Raw genomic sequence first — 24,980 nt, forward strand, 5'->3', positions numbered from 1 at the left:
AAATATCAACCAGTCCTAAAAGTAGCACATGCAGGAAATGTACATGACCTTTTTGCTTTTCCTTGTTTGTATCTTTGAATGTGGTACATTGTATATTGTTTTATGAAATTTATATAAAATATTTAATGAAGACAATACTTTTTTGTTGTTGTTTGTTTGTTTGTTCTTTTTGCCTGACCTTGAAGATGAAGAAGATCATATGTTTTGGAATGATGCTTGAGAGAGAGCGAGAGTTGTCTTTCTATTGTCGTGTCCGTTCGGGGTATGCAAAGGTAACATTTTGGGATGGTTTGCTGTACAGTCGTTCCTGTTACTTTTTCTCCAAAGACGAACCAAGCGCAAGACAAAAGTCATAATCATAATCATATTCTTCAAGACACTCCAAAAACCAGAGAGTACCGTAAACTTCTGCAAGCAAGAAAACAAACAACAATTAAAAACATGTACAATATGATAACTAATTAGTAAGCTCGATCTATTGATTAGAAGTCACAAGGTATTTACTTTTTTCTCTTGATTTACTCTGTACGCTACACAAGTTTTTCTAAATTTTTGTAATGGCGTGAATATATTACTGTTAGTCTATAGCTTACGTAACACATCTATACATAATTTTAGATTACTGCTTTTAACGGGTAAATGATATATCTTACAAGGATATTTTGTCGATGAATAAAGCCACTGTCATGAGTTCAGATGCGAAGGGGCTACACAAGAGGATGCAACCCGAGTAGAGTAATAATAATTATGCATCTGAACGCCAAACAATGACTGAATAAAAACACTGTTTGAAATGTTTCATTTTAATTCTAACATGAAATCAAGCAACTTCCTTGACAAATCCACCAAACAGTTGCATGTTTTGTGTCGGATTCGATGTCAGCGCACCGCTATGACCTTTGAAGCTATCAGGTAACAGTGACGTAAAAACTGTGATTTTGTTGTAAAAACGGTCTATGTTTGATTTTCTTTGTTGAATAGGGAAACTATTTCACTGTGCCTTAAGTTTCAGCTCAGAAATAGTTTAAAATCTAAACTTTGTTTTGGTAAACTAGAACAAAAACCGTAAAATAGTACTTACTTTTTACAAGACAGTCGTATTTCTCAGGCAGACCTGCAAAACATGCATAATTTTAATAGCATTATTCAATGTTGTTAATAAATGGGTCCTTCCTTCGCCGAGTGGTTAAAAGGTCACTGACTTCAAATAAGTTGTTTATCGCCTCTGTGGGTTCGAGTTTCGATCGGGTGGTCATGTTGAAAAGCCATCATGTTGGTACAAGTTTATGTCAAAAGGGACCCAACTGGGTCGAAAACCTTCCAGACATGGTCAAAAAAGCCATTTCGAACCCCACTTCGTAGCCGTGACTTGGCCTTATACCTAATAATAAATATATTACAGTTAATTGGAAATGTGTAAATAAAAACTGGCGGCACTTTAGCTACCTACCCTATTTTTTTTTAGCATGTTACCAGAAACAAACTTTTTTTTGCCTGACCTTAAGGGCCATATCTTCACATTCACGTCATTTTTTTTCAGCGTCGAAAAATGTTAATGTAGTGATGCTTAAAAAGTTCTTATAGCCAAAAAAACAGCACGGTAAAACTTTCTGTTTTTTACTATATATTTACAGGACGTATTAGTGTAAAACATATTCTATTTTGGTAAAAAAATTACGGATGGATATTTTTTAACGCTGAGCCAAGCTGTTTTTGTGGAAAATGTAAGTAAAAACAAAACTCGTTTTTTTGCTCTCATTTTATTAAACGAAAACGTAGAACAATTCCGATTAAATCATCATTAAATAAAAAATTTTTATAGTTGATTGTAAATGTGTAAATAAAAACTGGCGGCACTTTAGCTGCCTACCCTATTTGTTTAGCATGTTACCAGAAACAAACTTTTTTTTGTCTAACCTTAAGGGTCATATCTTCACATTCACATCATTTTTTTTCAGCGTCGAAAAATGTTACTGTAGTGATGCTTAAAAAGTTCTTATAGCCAAAAAACGGCACGGTAAAACTTTCTGTTTTTTACTATATATTTACAGGATGTATTAGTGTAAAACATTCAATTTTGGTAAAAAAATTACAGATGGATTTTTTTTAATGATGAGCGAAGCTATTTTTTGTGGAAATTTTAAGTAAAAAGAAAACTCATTTTTTGGCTCTCATTTTATTACGCGAAAACGTAGAGCAATTCCAATTAAATCATCGTCTTGAGTTTCATGTCAGCTTTCATTTCATGTATAATTTATGGGTTTACGTTTAAAAATATTGCCGGTACAATCATTTCAAGGCAGATTTTGTCCCCGTATATCTGACGTCAAAAGTGCGCGAAGTGGTCATGTTTGCGACGTCATGGAAACGTCACTGATGCATTAAACGTAAAAATATACACAGATCTAAATCAGAAATATCTTCCAGTTTTTGTTGGTACCAGTCAATAACGTGGGCTCTGAAAAAAAAGTTATAGTGTGGTTCCTCCTTAACAAATAGAAAGCAGTACGAAGAGCGCCTCACTTCGTTATTTGCAATATTCAGCGCATCAGTTTGTATTCTTTTTTCACAGATCTCAACTACGGACCAGTCGTGTTCCGTTATATTCCGGATACGCGGATATATGTGTGCGAAAATCTAAAATCTAAAAAAAATCTAAATCTGTTAGCAATTACCTCCCTTGTGATTAGTACCGCCATTTGTAGCGATTACGGAAGTAGATGAATAAGGAAGATATTTAGGACAAAATGGTAACGCATGACATGATTTATCTATTTTACTTAAGATTTTTAGTTAATCACTTGAAAATATAGTTGATAGTCTGAATCATTCGGACTTTATACAGTGAATGTAACTCTTTTGAGTGTAACTTTTGTCTTATCCGATTTTCGTTGAAAATTTTATTAAACTTATAGTGCATTTCTCAAGTGTTTGTTAGATAACTTGACAATACTCATTACTTCCTTGGTTCACAAAACTATTTTTCAGATGTAGTATGTGCAAATTAGTAACGTACTGATAATATGAATTAAGACACCCAATGGGGATTTATCTTTTATATATTCACTTACAAAGAGATATTCAACACTCAGAAGAAAGTGAAACTTCGCTCTAACAGTTAAGTTTACATTTAGTGTCATCATACCTCATACAGCGAATATCATACTTTGCAAAATTTACGGAAAGTCGTGACGATGACGTCATTCACCGCGTTCTCGCACTGGCTTGAGGATTTTTTTGTTTGTTTGCACACCACCATGGAGGTAATATAGAGATGGAGTGCGGACGAAGGCACTTCAAAGGTACACTGTGCGGCACCGCGGCTTTGTTATCCTCTGATAAGTACCTGTCAATCAGTAGCAACTAGTAGTCGAACTAATCCGACGTATACAGTTTCTTTTATATTGTGACGGTCAAACTAGGTGTTAATTGCATATCATGTTGTTCCTTACGGAGTTTATCGAGTGAGACCCGATGAACAGTCGGAATAGTCCGATAATGGGATCGGGATGTTCCGATATTTTCCATCTAGTTACTACCTGACACTTCAAATACACATTCTGACGTCGTTTTGGAAATATTGACATCTTGGCAATTAAAGTTGATGAAATACACGCATTTTCATGTCATCCACAGTCATGCAATTATAATTGATTTACATTGAATTTGTTCTTTTTTGAAAGACTTTATTGCAAGTGTTACTTATGGCAAATAATGATTACGAAAACTAAGATTTTGAAGGGATTTTCTTTTCCAATGAATTAATTCAAGTAACAGGGCAGTGGAGTGATTCTGACAATGACTGGCCATATTGTCCATGTGAACACCCGAACGATAGAGAAATGATTAATTGCGAACATGTAAAATGCAAATTTGAATGGTGGCACTATTCATTTGCCAATTTGAAAGCTGAAACTTTACCGGAGGGTCCCTGGATATGTCCAGAATGTAAAGACAAGAAAGATATGAATACGAACTTTCACTTTATAATAAATGAGATTATAACGTAATATTACTGACCTACAAATCCAGTTTTAGCTGTACATAGCGTATATGGATATTAAAACATATCTTGTATGTTTGTACATTCTAGGCGAATAAGTGAAATGCAAGGCACATATTTAAAAAAAAAAAAAAAAAAATCATGTGCATCTTTACAGGCACTGACCTCCAGATCATGTGACAAAATTGTAGAAAAATGTTCCACTTTAACAGTGAGATTTTACACCAGCTTCAAATCTGCGAAATAAATTAAATAATCGAATAAATAAATAGATATATAGATAAATACACGAAGAAGGCGTTTGGTAACTGAATAACTACTTAAATAAATAAAATTTAAGTTATATGAATGACTTACATAAACTTGTAATCAGGACCAGTTATATAAAATATGCAGTTTATAACATGGTCATTATTTAAAATGCTCACAACTGCTCACGTTTTTAATACCCAGTAAATGAAAATTTGATACCTTAACTTTAATTTAGCATGTCTACATTTTTTAGGAAATTTTAGGAAATCTAAAAGAATTTTGTTTAAAATGACTACATATAAAACTGTAAACGCTTACTTTAATGAGTCACTGATATCTGAAGAGTTACAATATCACAGAAACGTATGCTTTAAGAAGTAGTACATTTACTCTACCAATGAATCCCCAGCATTACGCATTGTTTGTATTAATTAGTTTCAAAATATGACACATGCGCATATGTCACCCACAACTTCCGTTTTGTTGAAAGTTTGATGCATCAGCTGATTTACGATAAAACCGCGGTGCCGCACAGTGTGTTCAAAGGATTATGTTAATACCATGTGAAATGGTGATAATTAAGTGACTGTGGTGATATCTTTCGTAGGATTCTGAAAGGAGTTCAGCAAGGAACAACATGTGGTATAATAGATAATTATCACCAATTATCTCGTCCGCAGTCCACCTCTATATTACCTCCATGACTCCACGCAGAAACTTGACGGCCTTTACACTTCCTTACTGTTTTGAAAGTGTTTTTCAGTTGCATTCAGTTTTCATTACGAAAAAGAAGTAAAGAATCATGTTGGCGCGGTTTACGAATTTCTGTGACTGATTCGGGGTGCTCGGATGTACATAAACCGGAACCGGAAAACATATAAAAAATGGCCACAGTATATGCAAACAACAAAGACGAATAACTATATACGGACGTTACCGTCTCGGGGGGGATTTTCATCCCCTATTAAACCTGTAAGAAGTTCAGAATACTTACAAAACTCTAGTCAGACCTCAACTTGAATACTCCAGCTCTGTTTGGAGTCCATATTGACCATATCGACATTATAGGATAAATTCTGTCCTCCGGTATTTCCGTAAATAGGGTCGGGGCTGGCGAGATTAACCGATATAAAGATCGTGTAAAATATTAGCAATTATTTTGCCAGAAGATAAGGATTTAGGAAAGTTCTTACTTTCTCACAATAAAAATACTGTTTTACGACCTCGGCAACAAAATCTTTGCAAAAATAATATGTTTACCTTGAAAAACGCGAATAATTTCACACCATCGGTATCGAGCCACGGAAGCGGCAGTGTAGAATAAAAGATAAAATTTTAAAAATAAAGTAAACTTTGAGGATATTTTTGCTACATCTTAATTACAACAATGTTTTATGATAATCTGCAATACTTTTTTAGCTCACCTGTCACATAGTGACAAGGTGAGCTTTTGTGATCACCCTTCGTCCGTCGTGCGTGCGTCCGTCCGTCAACAATTTCTTGTCTGCACGATAGTGGTTTCATTTATGATTTATTTTAACCAAACTTGCTCACAACTTGTATCACCATAAGATCACGGTTCCTTTCTTGAACTGGCCATTATGGGATCCAGAGTTATGGCCCCTGAAAGGGCCAAAATTAGCTATTTTGACCTTGTCTGCACAATAGCAGCTTTATTTATGATTTGAATTTTACCAAACTGGCACACAACTTGTATCACCATAAGATCTTGGTTCCTTTCTTGAACTGGCCAGATTCCATTATGGGTTCCAGAGTTATGGCCCCTGAAAGGGCCAGAATTAGCTATTTTGACCTTGTCTGCACAATAGCAGCTTCATTTATGATTTGATTTTAACCAAACTTGCACACAACTTGTATCACCATAAGATCTCGGTTCCTTTCTTGAACTGGCGAGATTCCTTTGTGGGTTCCAGAGTTATGGCCCCTGAAAGGGCCAGAATTAGCTATTTTGATCTTGTCTGCACAATAGCAGCTTCATTTATGATTTGAATTTAATCAAACTTGCACAAAACTTGTGTCACCATAAGATCTCAGTTCCTTTCTTGAACCGGCCAGATCCCTTAATGGGTTCCAGAGTTATGGCCCCTGAAAGGGCCAAAATTAGCTTTTTTGACCTTGTCTGCACAATAGCAGCTTCATTTATGTTTTGATTTTAACCAAACTTGCACACAACTTGTATCACCACAAGATCTTGCTTCCTTTCTTCAACTGGCCAGATTCCATTATGGGTTCCAGAGTTATGGCCCCTTGAAGGTCCAAAATTGGCTATTTTGGCTTTTGCAGCCATATAGAGACTTCATTTATGGTTTTATTTGATACAAACTTCCAAAATACCTTCAACAACAAGAAATCTTGGATTCCATGACAAATCAGATCCAATCATAGGTTCCAGAGTTATTTTATATCTGAATACCTCCCCTGATTGTAATCAAAATGGAATTATATCAGTAAGTACTTACAGGCTTATTTGAAATTTCATTATTGTTATTAGTTGGACTGAGACAATCAGGGTAGATAACTATGGACTGATTTTATGTCAAATTACCTCCCTTTATTTCAAATTAAAATTGTTATATCTCCATAACTAATGAAGATACTGATCTGAAATTTCATTTATGTCAACAGATTTATTTGGCAGATCCTTCTTTTGTCCACTTACAATATTTATTTTTTTTAATTACTTCCCTTTTACGTTACTGTAAATAGCTTATTTTTAGTAACTTTTTTTATTATTGGCCGTAGGGAAAACACAAGACCAGTTTTCTGTGGTACAACATGGATGGTACCTCCAATTTTTAGGTGTATTTTAACATATCTATACCTTGTAAGATTTTTTTTTCTTTTGGTTAAATTCCTTCCCTTTGTTGTTCCTGTCCTTTGGACTTAGATATTTTTTCTGAGGACCTTCTTGTCCTCAAGTGCAATGATAACAGGTGAGCGATATAGGGCCATCATGGCCCTCTTGTTATTCATTTTCTTTGTTTAAATCTTGAAAAAAGGATAATCTTAAACACTACCGCTATATAGCATAATGGCTGATACCCCTTTCACCGTAAAACCGGGGAACTGGTGTTTATTGGTGGCTAATACTGGAAAACGGGATTTATCCTATAATGTCGGTATGGAGAATAGGCTTCTAAACAAAACATCCATACAATTGAAATGGTTCAGCACAGGGCCGCGCAGTGGGTTTTCAATGATTACTCCACATACAACAGTGTCTCCCAAATGGTAAACAAACTGGGGTGGCTTTCGCTTGAAGACAGAAGATCTGATGCCCAACTAAAGTTTAAACTGACGCGATCCTAGGCAGTATTGAATTATTTTTCTTATGGGCAATATCTCCACTAGCTTCAAACACTCGAAAGGCCAAAATAGTGGAGGAAATTTCTGATGAAACTTTCATTGCTGCCGTCGCTTTACATGCTATAGGTTTAAATGCCGATTATGTCACAAATTGGTCATAAATTCAAATAAAGCTTACATGTATCAAAAGGGGATTCAGTTCCTCATTGATTTCTGTAATAATTAAGAAATAGTTTCCAAAATTATGAATTTTCTGGTGATTTAAACTGATGTCTGTACTAATCGTGTACCGCATGTCTACACAGCCTAAGCGCAAGCGTTAAAACCAATAAATTTACATGACAGTGTACTGTGATTTATCCTCCATTATGTTGGTCCTTCGAAGTTTTGACGGTAAGAGTGCCCATCACAAATATAAAACAATCTGACAGTCAAATTATTTGGCTAAGGCTACTCACCTTGTAACTATTAAAAGTTATCTTTCTTCACAGCTACTATAGTTCTATGGAACTCTTCCAACTGAGGTTGTGCAGGTCCCTACCCTGGAACAATTCAAACAGGGCGTGACCAGATGTTCTTATATGATCTAATTTGAAAAATGCTGTTTTTAATCTCTTTTAAGATAGTGTACCTCCTTTTGAAGAGTATTCAATTCCTATACCATAAACCTACTTTGACTAATTTTTCAGGAGGGTCTAGGTTCAAGCCCCACTAGGACCAAACTTTTTTTTTATTATTTTCTTTTTTCTAGTCAGTTAAACTGTTTTTCAAGACTTATTATTGATTTATTGTATAAAAGAAGATTTTTTTTCATTTGATAAGCCATTTCTTGCATTTTGAAGTGAATCTTACCTCTGATTTAGAAGGATGCACAGTTAGATGTCTTTGAAAATACTGAGTTACATGTGGTAAACGTTCTTTATTTCGCCTTTACTTATAGTTTACCTATTGTGGCAGAAATGTAGGTAGGTTTTACTTCTGCCCCATGGTTATTTTTGAATGTAGAGAGCAAAATTAAAAAACTCTCACAAGACTCGTACATAATTGTTCAGTGCTGGAGCTAAATTTCTGTCTGATTAAAATTTAATCCTTTTAATTGAGGCTCCTTTGAAAAAATGTTCTTAACAGTTTCATTTTGTGTTTTATAATTGTTTACCAATACTTTGAGGTTGCTTTTATCGAAATTATTGGTAAAATGAATTCTTTGAAATGTTTTGTACAGTGGTTATCACTTTCAAATTTGTCTTTTTTGGGCTGGAGGAAATATTATACAAAAAAACGAGATAGTAAAAGTTGTTAAAAACTGCAACACAGTGCAAAACAATGTTAACTTTAAGACTGTATCAAGTTAATGAAATAATTTAAACGTTACTACCACAGGTCCACTACCTTAACTGTAACACAGTCATCTTTGATTTTCAACACTTCTTGAATACACTAGTCGGGCTAAAAATACATCATTAACCTTGAATCAGTTTCTCAAATATACCAGAATGGTATTTTTGGTTTCTTCCCTCAATCGTACCAAACAGAACAGGACATTGTCAACCACACTTTAAGAAACATAACTGCTAAATAAGGATTTCATTTCTGTGTGTAAATACATTTTTGAGAGAGATATCAGTACACACATAAATATATCTGTTTCTTTATTTCAGTATTTTAAAGATGCATTTATACAATTGCCGGTATTAAAAGATGTATTTATACAATTGCCGGTATTTAAAGATGTATTTATACAATTGCCGGTATTTAAAGATGTATTTATACAGTTGCTGGTATTAAAAGATGTATTTATACAATTACCAGTATGCATTTTATCTTCTTTCCTGCACAAGTTTGTTAAAAGATTTTTTAAAACTAAGTTGTAAATTGATTTGGTTCATATTGTATAAATTTTCTACTGAACTTAAAAATAATTTCACACAAATGGTCCTTGTGTAACCTTCTACTAAGACTGTTCAAATTATTTTGATTCCTGAAATAAACATGGTCTCCAAAGAGCGTGGTCACTTTTCACAATATGTATTATATAGTGGAAACTTTAAAACTCTTCTTGTAATTTGTATGAAACAACTGGCCCAATTTAAAATAATTTCACTGAAATGGTCCTTGTGTGATCCTCAATGAAAATTGTTCAAAATTTTTTATTCCCCTTTGTCAGAAAGTGCTGGCCAGATTTTAAAATAAATTTGCACAAATGTTTCTTTGGTGGACACAAATGTTTCTTGGGGGGCCCTTATTATTCTGTTTCATCAAAACATGGCTGCCAGGGGGTTTGGTCACTCTCCCCGGTAATGTATGTAATGGAAATTTTAAACATTTTCTTATTTGATATTGTCTCTTAGTATCCTATGTCATCATTGTTCAAGCAAGCGGTGTAACTCGGGTGAGCAATCTAGGGCCATCATGGCTCTCTTGTTTGAAATTATCATTGTCTGTTAAACTTCATGGTATTCATGACATCCCTAAATGTATGAAAGTCTAGTATATTAAATTTGTTTATTAACATGTGTTTCATAATAGTCCAGTAATATATTCAAGATCTGTCAAAGTGGCTGAAGGTTGCAGGTCATAGGTCTGTCAATACCAGCTCAAGGCTGCAGGCCATGCAATGGCCAATATGATGGATTGAGGGTTTATTACCAGTCAATTGTGAAAACACATAGACTGTAAATTTTTACATAGTTATGTAAAGCTCTGCTGTCAAGTCTAAAGGTATTTTGTAGAAAATGAGGTACTACTAGTATTTTTATTTAATACAGCTTACAAGTTATGATTGAGCTCTGGAATACTATAGATAACCAATTATTATCCCTACACCAATTACAATATTTTTTTAGAAGCAACAGAGCTGTCATTTTTACCAACATTCAGTTTAGGCTTGTTTCTTTATATATATTTTTTTAATAATAATGACTTTTTATGGCAAAGGTAGAACTCGCAATTTATTTAATGCAATTGAATATAATACAAAATAGTTGGAAGTTGGATCTGTGGGTGTACCAACATCGTGCTCTTATTGTGCAACACACTATTAGTCTTACTGATTCTGCCTTTGCAAACATTTGAGACTGTTCAGACAAGCTGATCACGGTCTGCACTGATTGCTATTCAGTTAGTATCATAGAACACCCCTTTGAATAATAAATGGTACTGCCCAAACTGAATGATGGACCTGTCCATTTTAGAAATTTAGCAGGGTAAAGGTTAATAAATTATTGTACTACACATGATTATTGTATGCAGTGTTAGTTTTGACCAAGTTGCCATTAGGTCAAGTCAGACTTCATGTTAACTTGCCTAGTGTCACTAGCCTCATCTTACCTGTATAAGTATTATAAATATGTACAAATTACTTTAGTACCAGGTGTCAACAGCCGGAACTGACTGTCTATCTGTCTATCTATCACACTTCCTTGTGTACTTAGCTCCTCCTACACTTTACATCCAATTCAAATGAAACTTGGTATATATATATATCATCAACATGAAGTGGATTCCCATATTGTTAGGTCTTTTATGCCCAATATTTTTTGTTTGTTTTATGGCCCACATTATAATACAACAACATCAGTACATTGTGTACTCAACTCCTCCTACACTTTCCTTCCAGCTGAAATGAAATTTGGTACGCGTGAACAGGAAGTGGATATGCCCGTGTCCAATTATTTTTTCTGGAGTTATGACTTTGTTGTGGACTTTAATCATTTTATTATTCTGTCAATCATTTTCATTGAGCATGTGTCATACATTATGTTGACATCATTCTTGTTGTTTTGAAATTATTGGGTGTACACATTTGACATACACATCCAACACTACAGAAGTGAAAATATATTAACAGATAAAAGTGCCAAAAGGAATGGGCTAGTTAGTATTATGACTTGCCCAGCAGATATTTGACTCGGGGGGTCAAGTGGGCATATCGTTGGCTGATACATAAGACATGATATATATGAATTGAGTTATTACACTTACTGAAATGCTCATTGTAATTATCAATGCAATATATATTTTTATATAATCTTATTCTAAAGTTTTGTATGATCTTTTGAGCGTACTACAAGTGGACATGTTTGTGTGATAGAAAAGCATTTATTTAGTGCTGCACTATTGATGAGTGTCCCTAAGACGTGGATGTATTATCTTACTATTGACCTAGTTCACTGAGATACAATTGTGTTTGATGCGCTAGGCGTACATTGACTTGATGTATTAAATCTAAGGACATTTAGTTAAAAAAAAATAAATAGAAATTTGACTTGTTTAGAACACATGTAGCTTGAATTGATATTTAAATATTTGGTTTTAAAATTAAACTTTAAAACGTCAACAAACATGTAATAAAAAAAGTTAGTTCAGGAGGTACAATTTTATATATATATATATAAAAGTGTAAGTGATGTCAACATTATATGACCCATGCCTCCTGAAAATGCTAGGCTAATATATAGAGGTCAAGGTGGGGGACATCAAAAATGAAAATGATAATATCCATAATTGAGCTGCGCCATGAGAAAATCAACATAGTGCATTTGCGACCAGCATGGATCCAGACCAGCCTGTGTATGCACGCAGTCTGGTCAGGATCCATGTTGTTTGCTAATGGTTTCTCTAATTGCAATAGGCTTTGAAAGCAAACAGCATGGATCCTGACCAGACTCCGCAGATGCGCAGGCTGGTCTGGATCCATGCAGGTCGCAAATGCACTATGTTGGTTTTCTCATGGCGCGGCTCATATTATGTCTGCTTGATGTTGGTGATGTGCAACAAGACCCAATTCAATTAGATGGAAATTGTGGATTTTAAGTTCAGTTACTGGTGCAGTATGAATATTGATAAGTCAAAAACAATGGGATAACTCAAGAAAAACTAATTTTGAAAGTTCTAAAAACAAGTTTGTTGTTCAGATGTCCATGTCAGCTTCATGTCGATTATGTACCGGTATATATATCAAGTTTAATTTCAGTAGGATAAAAGTGTAACATTTGAGTATACAAATGTCTGATTGAATGACAGCTGAAACACTATTTGCCTGCAGGTCTTTTACTTTCAAAAGCCACTGGACCATTCCTAAGTTATATTTTTAAATGCTTATGAAACATTCTAGTGATTGTGACTGATTGCCGGAACTTTTTTACAAGGCTTTATGTGAGTTTGAAAAAGGCTTGTTGCTTCCAGCGATTGATTGTGATAGATAAATATGGAGTGCAACAGTTTGACAGTTTTCAGTGCTATATTAGGTAATTTTCTACACAGGTCCTGCAGCTTTGCATGATTGTAGGGCTTTCTTGCCAATTATTATGACAAAATGTATAGTATATCTGCAGCCTTTCAGAAATAGTATATGTGTCAAAGTTTTCCCGCAAGGGTCATATGGTGGTTGTAGAAAATTCTGCACACCTGCAGCATTGTATACATTGTAGGGAAGGGATATTCTTCCTTCATAATGTGACTCCAGTAAAGGCAATCTATCCCCTGTTCTCGACAAAACATTCCGTTGAAATATAATTCTGTCATACACATGGAAATATAAGTACTGTCAACACAAGGTCTATGAATATTATCCCCAAACCCTTTGAGCATTACTGTTGCTGCCCCACCCATAGCTGCTTGTAATTATACATCAGTGTCTGGTACAGAAACAACAGCATTTCCTTTGTTTTATCCCCAGATCCTTAATTTACTACACGCTTCAACTGGTACCATCATCAAAATCTTTAAAAAAATCTCTGTGCGGTTTTCTTGACAGGAGTGATTATAAAAAATACTTACACCTACGACTTACACAGAATTCTAACACAGCCCGTTCCATTTTCCTGTTAAACAAAGAAGGCTGAAAACTGTGTGTTATTAAACAAAAATTCATTTTTCTGATGTCACAATTAGTAAGTCATGGCGTCAAACGGCATAGCCATGCGCTGGAAAAGAAAACGACAGAAAAAGGCAAATATATAATGAATGTCATCAAGGATGTACTTTAAAATCCTTGGTAACATGTTAAAATTGAAATAATATACAGTGAAACACCGCTCGCTCGAGCATCGATGACTCGAGCACCCGGGCTCGCTCGAGCAATTCATGTGGTCCCGGCCGATTTCCTTCTATTTTCTATGTGAAATTACCATGGCTGGGTCGAGCACCGATAACTCGATCGCTCGAGCATGTCACCTGGTTCCTGTGTATTAATTTACTCTTTGTTGCTTATGGCAAACTCGAGCAAAGTTGTCAAAATTTTCACACCTTCGGCGGTGAGAATGTATCGGTTAATTTAAATTTTCGCACGCCGTGAGAATTGCATGGTCTATTCCCCGACTATCTTAAATGTTTGTTTGTCGGTATATTTGATCTGATAATGAGATAAATTATTGATGAAAAATGGAAGAAACATTTTATTGATCAAAACTGTTATTAATTATTACTTTTTTCTGCGGGATCGAGAAGATAATTATGAGATCTTAATATTTTAATCAACAGTCGTTTGCAAGCAAATAAAGCCTTTTCATAAAATTGAGACGATAATTATGAGATCTTAATTTGGAGAAGAAAATTGCGAATTCGATTACAGTATTTCAAATAAAAAAATGTCTTAGCTGTTTCTTCACATGTGCCATTTACTATCTATCATAAATGACGTTTGTAATACGTTTTTTTAAAATGTCACGAGTGTATTATTATTACAAATCACCGTTTCCTCTGCAAATGGTCTCGATGACAATTGGTAAACCAAACTTCAATTTTCTTCGTATGTTAGTCAATGTTTGGGTCGCTCGAAACCATGGATAACTCGAGCATTTTGCTCATCCCCTTGCGACCTCGAGCGAGCGGTGTTTCACTGTATCTCATTTAGTGATTTGCTCTTGAATAAAATCATTGTTTGTTGTTCAGATGCGTATTAATATATCACTCGGGCTGTGCCCTTGGCATCTAAACTCCAAACAATGATTTATTCAGCAACAAATCATTAGATGAGATATATTATTTCTTAAGTCTTTTTTTTTTCAAGATTTATTTCAGAAGTTATCATTAGGACTAAAAAACTGGCAGTTTTAGCAGATTTGTCGGAGCATTGTAAACAAACAATTTTTGCGAGCATGGCCTTGAAGGCGATTATGAAAATGGTTCATGTGAATATTTATCATCAGTTATATATTTTAAGTGCTTAACTTCACAGGTCACAACTACTGGTCAGTGTGCTAGTGCTTGTAGCAATTGTTTGATGCATATTTATATAATATACAAGTTAATGTGGACATAATTATGTGAAAATGGATGGTGTACTTCAAGCAGTTGTGATTGATATACATGTATGTAAAAATGTGTCAGGGTGTATGAATTCATTTATAGAGAGATTTAATACATTATTTTCATTATTCAGTGGTAGTTTGTATAGCATGATTGAGTAATTAATGTTTACTTTGAAAGGGAAAATGCTGATAATATCCTTTTACCAGGAAAAAATATTGTGCAGTGCCCTGAGATATGTAAAAAATTGAGGATTTTTTCTTTTTTAACCGTTATATAATAATCAAGCTGGACACAACTAATTGTACCTTTGCGACCAGTGTAGATCATGATCAGCCTGCACATCCATGCAGTCTGATCATGATCTGCACTGTATGCTACTAAGTCAGTATCTTTTTGGTATGTACCCCTTTTAACAGTTAATGGTACTGTCCAAATTCAAAGATGGACAAGTTCATTATAGAAATTTAGCAGGGTAAAGGGTTGATCTTGTAATGAGAGTAATTGTATTTAGATATGTTACATACAGTTAACTTATCAAATCATAACTTTCACATAATCAGAAGTGCAACATAATGAATACTTAAGTTATATGCATTTGTGAAGGAAATTGAGATAAGATTTTATGTAAATACTTCCTGTTTTATCAGATAAATTTTACAGTAAGGACCATACTTCAAATATGAAAATATTTATCAAGTGTTTAACTCTGATATCTCAGAATTTTTCTAAGTCTTGCTCACTTCTTTTTAAGTGTTTTTTTTTTTTTTAACAGAATAGATTCTCCCACATGCTTTAAACTCCCATGTTTTCTTTTAAATAAAGTTTAATTATTTTGTTTTCTGAGTCATTTTTGAATTTTAATACTACCTATATTTAGCTTGCTGGTGGCAAGTGATTTTGCCATTGCAATCAGTTTAGACCAAGATCAGCCTGCATATCCATTGTGCAGGCTGATCATGGTCTGTACTGTAGGCTATTTTCAGTGAACCCCCTTCTAAGAAGGAATGGTATTGCCTAAATTGAATGGTGGACCAGTCCATTTTAACAATTTAGCAGGCTAGAGGTTAAAGGAAATAATGTTATGCAGGTATCTGGTAATGTTAGTGTTTTGATCAAATTTCCCTTAATTGTTTTTTTAATTGATGATTGTAGTTATCATAGTGTTCATTTATTTTTCAGTAAAACGCAAAATATGAAGGAGATATAACTTTAGACAGAGGAATGTTGTAACCATGGCAACAGGACACGGCCATCCTGGATCATCATCTGAAAACATTCTAAAGCAAGGTTATCTGAAGAAAAGTGTACAAACATCGGATCCCATACCATCAGCTTCAAAACAAATTGCAAAAAATATCAAACAGGTAAAAGAAATATCTCTGTACTAGAAGTGTTTGTGGAGTGAATTTCACAGGTACCATAGCATGACCTAGACACCCACTCCCCCTTTTTCAAAAATAGAAAAGAAAAAAAAAAGCGTTAAAATCCTTTGAGTCACTATCCAGTATGCCTATCACATATGCTAAAGGGGATTGAGTTCTGTCACTCTAGAGGACACATCAATAATTTTGGGCTTACAGTATGTCCACCATCTTAAGTAGAAATATTATCAGGCAGACTTGCATATGTTTTTATTTGTGAGGTATTTAACTTGATTTCAAGAAAAACACCAGATTAAGATCTGTTGTTTTGCACACAGCTTTTGTGTATTGTGTTTTATTCATGTGAGTCCAATAGGTCCTAAGATGTAATTAAGAACCACTTGAGATGACATTGACTCTTCAGTTTTCACATTTCAGTTTTCCCTGAAAGGCTACATGTACCGGTATATACTGTAATATATGGTGATAATCACAGTTGTGACAGTAGTCTAATTTTGGCTATTATACTAAACAGAGCAACATTAAAAATCAAAGTACTGAGAGGACTGATGGGGGCAATGCTTTGCAGTTTCAAGACTTGATGTAACCCATTCATGTCAGGGAAATACATGCAGGCATTATGTAATGCACTTGTGTGTGGCAAGAAATGGAGTGGTCACAACTTTAACAGTGCACAACAATAAAATTTATTAACTTTGTGTTAAATACACTTCTATATTTTGTTCAAAAGGTAAAGATAAAAAATCTGGTCTTGTTCAATAGCAGCTGTTCATCGACAGACAAAAACCTTTCATTGCCAGGTTTGATAAAATGAAAAAGATAAAGCTATACAATGTATTTCAATTTCTTCAATACTTCTGTTTGCACTCTATGTTCTGACATCATGTGTTCTTGACAGTCTAACAGAAACAGGCAAACTTTGTAACACTTTATGAAAGTTTGGAAAGAAAGTCAAAATAGTCCAATATGTGAAAGTTTAAAGGAACAGGATTTCCTTGAACTGACATTGAAAAAATCTAGGCTATGTTTTCTAATGTGTACAATACTTATCAATTTAAAAAGTCAGGGATGTTTTTTTGTTACAAATAAGCATCATTTTAATAAGGAGTCGTCATTAGTTAACACACAAACACCTGTAAAAGATATTTTTATAGATCTACCTTTTTTCCATTCCAACTATTGCTAAAATTCCGCAACTGTTTTCTTTAAAATATACATGATATATGATGATATTATTATTCATATTGTTTGTTATGTTTGTTGATCAAAATAACATTGTCTGTTTCAATTTTAGGTTATTTAATATACACAAGTGTCTGTATTTCAAACTATCAATATCATAATATAAGAAATACATTAAACACTATGAAAACCGTGATTCGTCATATCAGTGAACCTACCGAACTGGCGTATACAGTTAGGTTCGAGTAAATTAGGATACAAAACGCCCGTGGAAAAAGGACAAGATTTCTGGTGGTTCTGCCTTTGAATATCACCATCAGAAACCATTTGCACCCTCAGATAGATGAAATACATTAAACTGATAACATAAATGTACATCTGCAGGGATGATTACCAAGAAAATGAGGTCAAAATATAACGGGCACCTGTGGCAAGTTATCATCACGGAATGGTGGATTACCTCCCATAGCAAAAATTACTCAGTCTGAAAAATGATGAAATATGTATGTGTACGCGCAATTATAACAGTATTTAGCGCACTTTTTACGTTAAACAATAATTTTCCTGCAGATAAATACCAGTTTGATCAGCGTATATGGCATTTTTTTAAAAATAAAAATCTGGGAATGATTTTTTTCTTCGGTCCTTTTTCAAGGATTTCCCGAACGTTATATGTTAAACACGTCATATACATAATGTTCTGATCTTTAGACTAAAGAATCGGGCACATGTTCAGTTTGGGAAATGCTGTACTTTTCCAGAATAAGCGCGTTTCTGTTGGCCCTATAGTGAGGTCGGATTTCAGGAAAATGTAAAAAAAAATATCTCTCCTGATTTGCGGTGGCGTGGTGGTTGCTATTGAAATTACTGCATTCCCACAAGATTCTGATGCCATAACTTTTGATAACATCTCCATGGATTCAAACCTTCCCTAGATGACATGTATATTCAGGATGCTCTCTCCAATTCACAGTACATATCCATATTGACGCACTCTTCGTGAAATATGCTATATCGGTGTTTTTTTGGCGTCGGCACCGGCTATTTTTTGCTATAAACAGTGCCCAGGTTGGTATAGGAGGCGAAAAAATCCAGCTGCCATCCATGATCATAGGTATGCTGCTCAAAAATAAGTAGAGCACGGAACATAAGATTGTCTTTTCTATGTTTTATAGTGTTTACTTTTTAATTATCAGTGATTTTGCTTGCAACTCGATGAAATTTGTTGAAGGTGTACTGACATGGAACACTAGCCCGACTTTTTCCACAGTCTTTAACCAGTTCTTGCTTTGATATCATAAATATAAAGCGCACTATTTGTATTCATCTATCAATATTCTTCCAAATAATAAAGATAAATAGGCCGAAATGTAAATGGAATTTTTCAAAACCACTTACTTTCGGTTTTGTCGTGGCACCGGCGGTCTCTCTGCATACCAGTTTTTGTTTGTTTTTTTTTGTTGTATTTTTTTTTATGCACAGGCAGGCTCTCTGCATTACGCACAGAGAGGCTCTAGGCTAATGACTATCTGGAAACATTATAGCTTAATTAATTTGGTGTGTTTATTCGACTTTTTATAACTGTTTATAGCAAAGAATCGCCGGTGCCGACGCAAGAAACCGCCGATAAAGCATATTTCACAAAGAGTCCGCCGATATGGATATGCACCGTGCAATTGTGTATTAAATTTTAGTAACTATTTGAAATACAATTTATTTTTATGCAACTTCTGTGGACAAGACATTTTGATTAACGATTTACAGCTGATTTCGTGATCAAAATATATAATTATACATAATATACAATCACGAATAAGGACGGTCCGACCAAGTACATAAATATGCCTTTAAGCTTTAAAATGTTCTTAAAGGTCCATTACTAAGGGAAAGTGAGTTGGCAATTTTTTTCATAGCCAGTGCATAGACTTCTGCAAGACACTAAATAATGAAGAATGGCAGGTCAAAATTTACAGAAGGTCTTTGGAACTCAAAGAAATGTATGTGTATTATGTTGAAATTTCAATGAATCGACAGAATGACCCCCCAGGTCTTTTTAACTTTCTTCATACTTCATAGAAAAATAATTGTACATATACTGCGATTTATTTCGAATTTCTACTTACCAACTTTCATTTTCCAATAAAATGAAACAGTTTCTGTGCTTTTTAAAAGAAATTAAAATGTTCACTTTCCTTAGTATTGGACCTTTAATAGTTGGTGTAAAACAGAAGTAATCTGTTCATAGTTGATTTTACAAATTCGAACAATGAGAGAAAAAGTCTACTGATGATCATTAGATTAGATAATATTTACAAAAAATCAAACTGTCAAATTAATCCGCGCCCCCCCCCCCCCCCCCCCCCCCCACCCAACCCAAATAAGTCATAAATTCAAACTGACGAATAAGTAATGAATTTTTTCTACCTATTCTATTTCAAGTAAAACACTGTTTTTTATTTTATTTTTTATTATTATTATCTTTTATATAGTATTAATTTTTATAAATAACATATCTCTTGAAAATATTTTCTTAGACATGCGAAAAGTATTTCATTTCAGCATTGTATTTTCTAAAATAATATTTTAGAAATAACACCTGCACAGAAAAGATATTTTAACAGATTGCGAATCGGGATCTATAGGATGTTGCCGCATATTTATAGATTCGCCTACTGATAAACGGTACTAATCGCCGCAAACTGATAAAGTTTCTCCATAATACACATTCACAACAGTGTCGAGGCACGGCGATGAAAAAATCAATAATCTATCGGCTTATCAGTGGCGTTGCAATTCCTTAGTAGTTGCTATTTTCACGCAGAATCATGAACACATTTTTTTTGAGCGTATTGAAACTAGTCATTGGATTTCAGAATAGGTCACATGATCAAAACAAGTGTCGGTTTCAGAATCGATCACATGATCAAATCAAGCGTCTTTATTATTCTTACGCTTAAGAAGATCTATTATAATTTATATGTATAATGCAGTTTAGTTTTCTTCACATACTGTTGTTAATATAAAATGTGTAGATCTATTTAATCATATCTGGATCAAAAATATAATTGCAAAATGCAATATGAAAGTTATGTTTGGTAAATACTTTGGAACTTGTTTTCTGTGTGTTGTCAGGTTGGTCATAAGCTCGACAAGAAAATTGAAAGACGGTTTGTTAAATCTGGGGGCATTGCCCCCAAAAACACTGGTAAACAATAAGCATGAGTGAAGCAGAGAATGCTTGAGTTATCCATTAAGATTGCAAAAGAGAAAAGTGATGCAAAAACTACTCTTTATTTTTTTATGCTCCCTAAAGGGCCGCTTTGTCTGTCCTTCCTTTTGTCCATCTGTCTGTCTGTCACACTGTTGTCTGGAGTATGACTTGTATAACTTGAAAAGTATTAATGGCATTTGATTGAAACTTCACATAATCATAGAGGTCATTGAGACAAAGTGCACTGTTACAGAATCATAACTCTACCTTACCTAGTTTTTGAATTATTTCCCTTTATTAAACAAAATAAGGCTTGTCCGTAGCAATACTTGAAAAATATTAATGGCATTTTATTGAAACTTCACAAAGTGACAGAAGCCATTGACGGGAAGTGCAATGTCAAAGAACCATATCTCTACCTTACCTAGTTTTTGAATTATCTCCCTTTATTCAATTTTCTTCTTTTTATTATGTTTCTTATATGTTATGCCCCATATTGGGACAAGCACATGCATCGGGGAGCATCATTCAGTTTGTCATGTTAACAATGAAATGACTTAAAGGAAGTTTTTCATATTTAATTTAATAATTATTATGTTTCTCACTGCTGGTCATTGAGGTGAGAGTGGTGGAGAGGGTAGAGGTGAGAGTTGGGGTGAGGGTAGAGGTGAGAGTGGGGGTGAGGGTAGAGGTGAGAGTGGGGGGAGAGGTGAGAGTTGGGGTGAGGGTAGAGGTGAGAGTGGGGGAGAGGGTAGAGGTGAGAGTGGGGGAGAGGGTAGAGGTGAGAGTTGGGATGAGGGTAGAGGTGAGGGTGGGGCCAGTGAGGGTAGAGGTGAGAGTGGGGGGAGAGGTGAGAGTTGGGGTGAGGGTAGAGGTGAGAGTGGGGGTGAGGGTAGAGGTGAGAGTGGGGGGAGAGGTGAGAGTTGGGGTGAGGGTAGAGGTGAGAGTGGGGGAGAGGGTAGAGGTGAGAGTGGGGGAAAGGGTAGAGGTGAGAGTTGGGATGAGGGTAGAGGTGAGGGTGGGGCCAGTGAGGGTAGAGGTGAGAGTGGGGGGAGAGGTGAGAGTTGGGGTGAGGGTAGAGGTGAGAGTGGGGGAGAGGGTAGAGGTGAGAGTGGGGGAGAGGGTAGAGGTGAGAGTTGGGATGAGGGTAGAGGTGAGGGTGAGGGTAGAGGTGAGAGTGGGGCCAGTGAGGGTAGAGGTGAGAGTTGGGTAGAGGGTAGAGTTGAGGGATAGGGCTCAGGAAGCTTACAATACAATACAATACAAATTTTATTTAAAGTCGGTGCATATATACAAATAGGAAAACATTAGCTATGTATAGCTGTTTACTGAGCTTAATTTTCATCTGATTTTTTTTTAAATAGGACTTGTGCCTCTGTATCATAAGCTATGTAACTGCTGTATGCTTCAAACCCAGCATACTTTCAATGATAACCTTGTTCCATCATTTCATAATTACAAGTCTTGGAATGAACTTCTTCTGGTACAAAAAACAATTATTCATGTCAGGGCTACTGAGTACAAGAAATCATTACTTCACACAATTTTTGTGGTATTTTTCATTGTTAGCAGATTATCATATAGGAAGAAAATTTACCTGGTAATCTAGTGCATGTTTCAATATTCTCAGCATGTTATATAAATAACAGATAGAATTATCTAAGTTTATTGCTTTAACATTGATTTCTATATAGTAAAGCAGTTAACAGCAGATGATACATTAATTATTCACACAGGCATTCAATAAAGATCTTTACTTCTCTTAATCTGAAATAAATCTAATTTAAGTCCCACTGCTGGCTTATAAATGAGTACATTTTTTCTAATGAATAAAGGAAGCTTGAATGAATTAAAAGAAAGAAGAAAGTTAAAAACAAGATAGGGATTTCAGCATAATTATAAGTATTGTTACCACTTACATTCAAAAACATTATGTACCTTTAAAGTTTTTAAAAGTTTTGTATATAAGCTGGTTTTCTTGGCAGTTCAAGGTGAGCTATATAGGGTGGATGGTCTGGCATTTGTCATCTAATGTCCAACATTTTTAACTAAAAACATCTTCTCTTCTGAAACTGCATGTAGGAATTGCAGCAAACTTGACCTGGACCTTAGACCTGTCTCAAGCATGTTCAGATGATCCAGTCTTTTGCATTAACATACTGCCAGAGCTAAGAAAATTAACAACCTCTTCTCATGAACTGCTTGATGAATATTCACCAGACTTGTTCAGAAGATAGGTGAAAAGGTCAAGGTCTTGTGAGCAACTTAGGATCTTCATGTCTCTAGATAGTGTCAGTGTTTAAAAGTTTTTTCATATCTTGTTTTTCAGAGACTTGAACCAAGTCGCTGGTATGTGTTTGTAGTTCGGAGCAGAATACCATTCCTGGAGTACTATGACAGAGAGGAGAGTATCTTTACGGGGCCTCCGATTGAATCGTACAATCTGACATCCTTCCAGAACCTCTCCTATACTATGGGACGGACAAACACAAACTACACATTTTGTATCTTTCTGGCAGAGAGGACTATCGAGTTGACAGCTCCTAGCAGGTGATTTTGATAGACCCTTGGTGATTTTATTTTGATGAAACATCAGGTGGTCTTTCACATTTTGACTGGAGTTTTTGTCTGATTATTTTAGCTCACCTTAGCACATAGTGCTTATAGTCATGGTGAGCTTTCAGGATCATTGGATGTCTGTTGGTCTGTCTATGCACAATTGCTTCAGATGACATCTCCTCCTAAAGAACTTGGCAAATTTCAACCAAACTTCATAGGAATGTTTCTTTGATACTTCTCTGAAGATTAATAGGTGTCTATTTCATGCAGAATTCTGGTTGCCATGGTAACCAAAAGGAAAAACTTTCAAAATCTTTTCCTGGAAAATCACAAGGCCCAGAACTTGGATATTTTATAGGAAGCAATGTGTAGTGGTCCTCTACCAAATTTTTTTCAAATCATGCTCTTGTGGTCAAAGTGGCCCCAACCTTGGGTTTCAGTGTTTTACATAGACTTTTATTGAAAAAAAATATAAAAAATCTTCTTGTCTAAAACCTCAAGACCTTGAGCTAAGAAGATATTTTGCATGTACTTTATGTAGTATCCCTTTATGATATTTGTTTTAATCATGACTCTGGAGTCATCAGTGGCCCCACCTGGGGGTCACTTCAGTTTAAAAATTTTAAAAATTCTCTTGTCTAAAACTGTAATGCTTTGAGCTTAGATATTTGGCATGTAGCATTATGCATTGGCCCTCTATCAATATTGTTCAAATCAGGCCTCAGAAGACAAGAGCATACTTTTTATGCAAAGCTGATCATCTTTTTATCACATACGCATTCCCACGTATTGATATTATATAAATGATATAAATTTCGGATAAAACAGTGTTAAAATTGAAAATATCAATGTTAATAAACTTCTAACATAACAACACATATTCGTATGATGGCACATACTGAATAGGTAATTTGAATGTTAGTCTCGAAATATATTGACGTTTCGGTACCTATTGTAATTAAATGGAGATTGAAAATATGTATGTAATAAATATATATATTTCCAATGTTTCAGGACACATATGTTGGAATGGTGTAGATGTTTGGAGAGAAATTTGAGAAACCTTGGACTCAGGGTGAGTAAAGTACCGGTGACATTTTGGATGTGACATTCCTTTTATTACAGCAGTGGGTTCTGTCTATCCTTACAATAGGTTACACCCATTTCACTAGCTTTAAATAGTGCTCATGACAGTCCTGGTTTTTATACGCCCGAAGGGACGTATTATGTTATGACGCTGGTGTCCGTCTGTCCGTCCGTCTGTCCGTTAGCAATTTCGTGTCCGCTCTGTAACTCTTGAACCCCTTGAAGGATTTCAAGGAAACTTTACACAAATGTTCACCACACCGAGACGATGTGCAGACCGCATGTTTTGGATGTCTCACTTCAAGGTCAAGGTCACACTTAGGAGTCAAAGATCATATCAGTTTGTTTCGTGTCCGCTCTGTAACTCTTGAACCCCTTGAAGGATTTCAATGAAACTTGACACAAATGTTCACCACACCAAGACGACGTGCAGAGCGCATGTTCCGGATGACTTGCTTCAAGGTCAAGGTCACACTTAGGGGTCAAAAGTCATATCAGTTTGTTTCGTGTCCGCTCTGTAACTCTTGAACTGCTGGAAGGATTTCAAAGAAACTTGGCAGAAATGTTCACCACATTGTAACGATGTGCAGAGCGCATGTTCTGGATGACTCGCTTCAAGGTCAAGGTCACACTTAAGGGTCAAAGGTCATATATGACTGCTTTGTGTATATTGCTCTGCATTGCAGTGGTCTTGTTTTTATTTGGCAGATCTCTTTTTTGTACTTAC

At 35.1% G+C, this 24,980-nt stretch overlaps 1 protein-coding gene across 2 annotated transcripts; it reads left to right on the forward strand.

Moving 5' to 3' along the window:
- The first annotated feature begins 2,615 nt into the window (after nucleotides 1–2,615).
- Nucleotides 2,616–24,335, forward strand: LOC128546227 (uncharacterized). 2 transcript variants are annotated; one of them, XM_053550703.1, is made up of 4 exons: nucleotides 2,616–2,750; nucleotides 16,013–16,197; nucleotides 22,938–23,158; nucleotides 24,182–24,335. In XM_053550703.1, exons 2-4 carry the CDS (start codon nucleotides 16,066–16,068, stop codon nucleotides 24,273–24,275), a joined length of 447 nt encoding a protein of 148 aa, XP_053406678.1. In that variant the 5' UTR covers nucleotides 2,616–2,750; nucleotides 16,013–16,065; the 3' UTR covers nucleotides 24,276–24,335. The 2 variants fall into 2 exon arrangements, with proteins under 2 accessions (XP_053406678.1, XP_053406677.1); XM_053550702.1 differs by lacking the exon at nucleotides 2,616–2,750 and adding an exon at nucleotides 14,745–14,892.
- The last annotated feature ends 645 nt before the right edge of the window (nucleotides 24,336–24,980 follow it).

This window comes from Mercenaria mercenaria, chromosome 9 (genome assembly GCF_021730395.1).
Source record: "Mercenaria mercenaria strain notata chromosome 9, MADL_Memer_1, whole genome shotgun sequence".
NCBI lineage: Eukaryota > Metazoa > Mollusca > Bivalvia > Venerida > Veneridae > Mercenaria > Mercenaria mercenaria.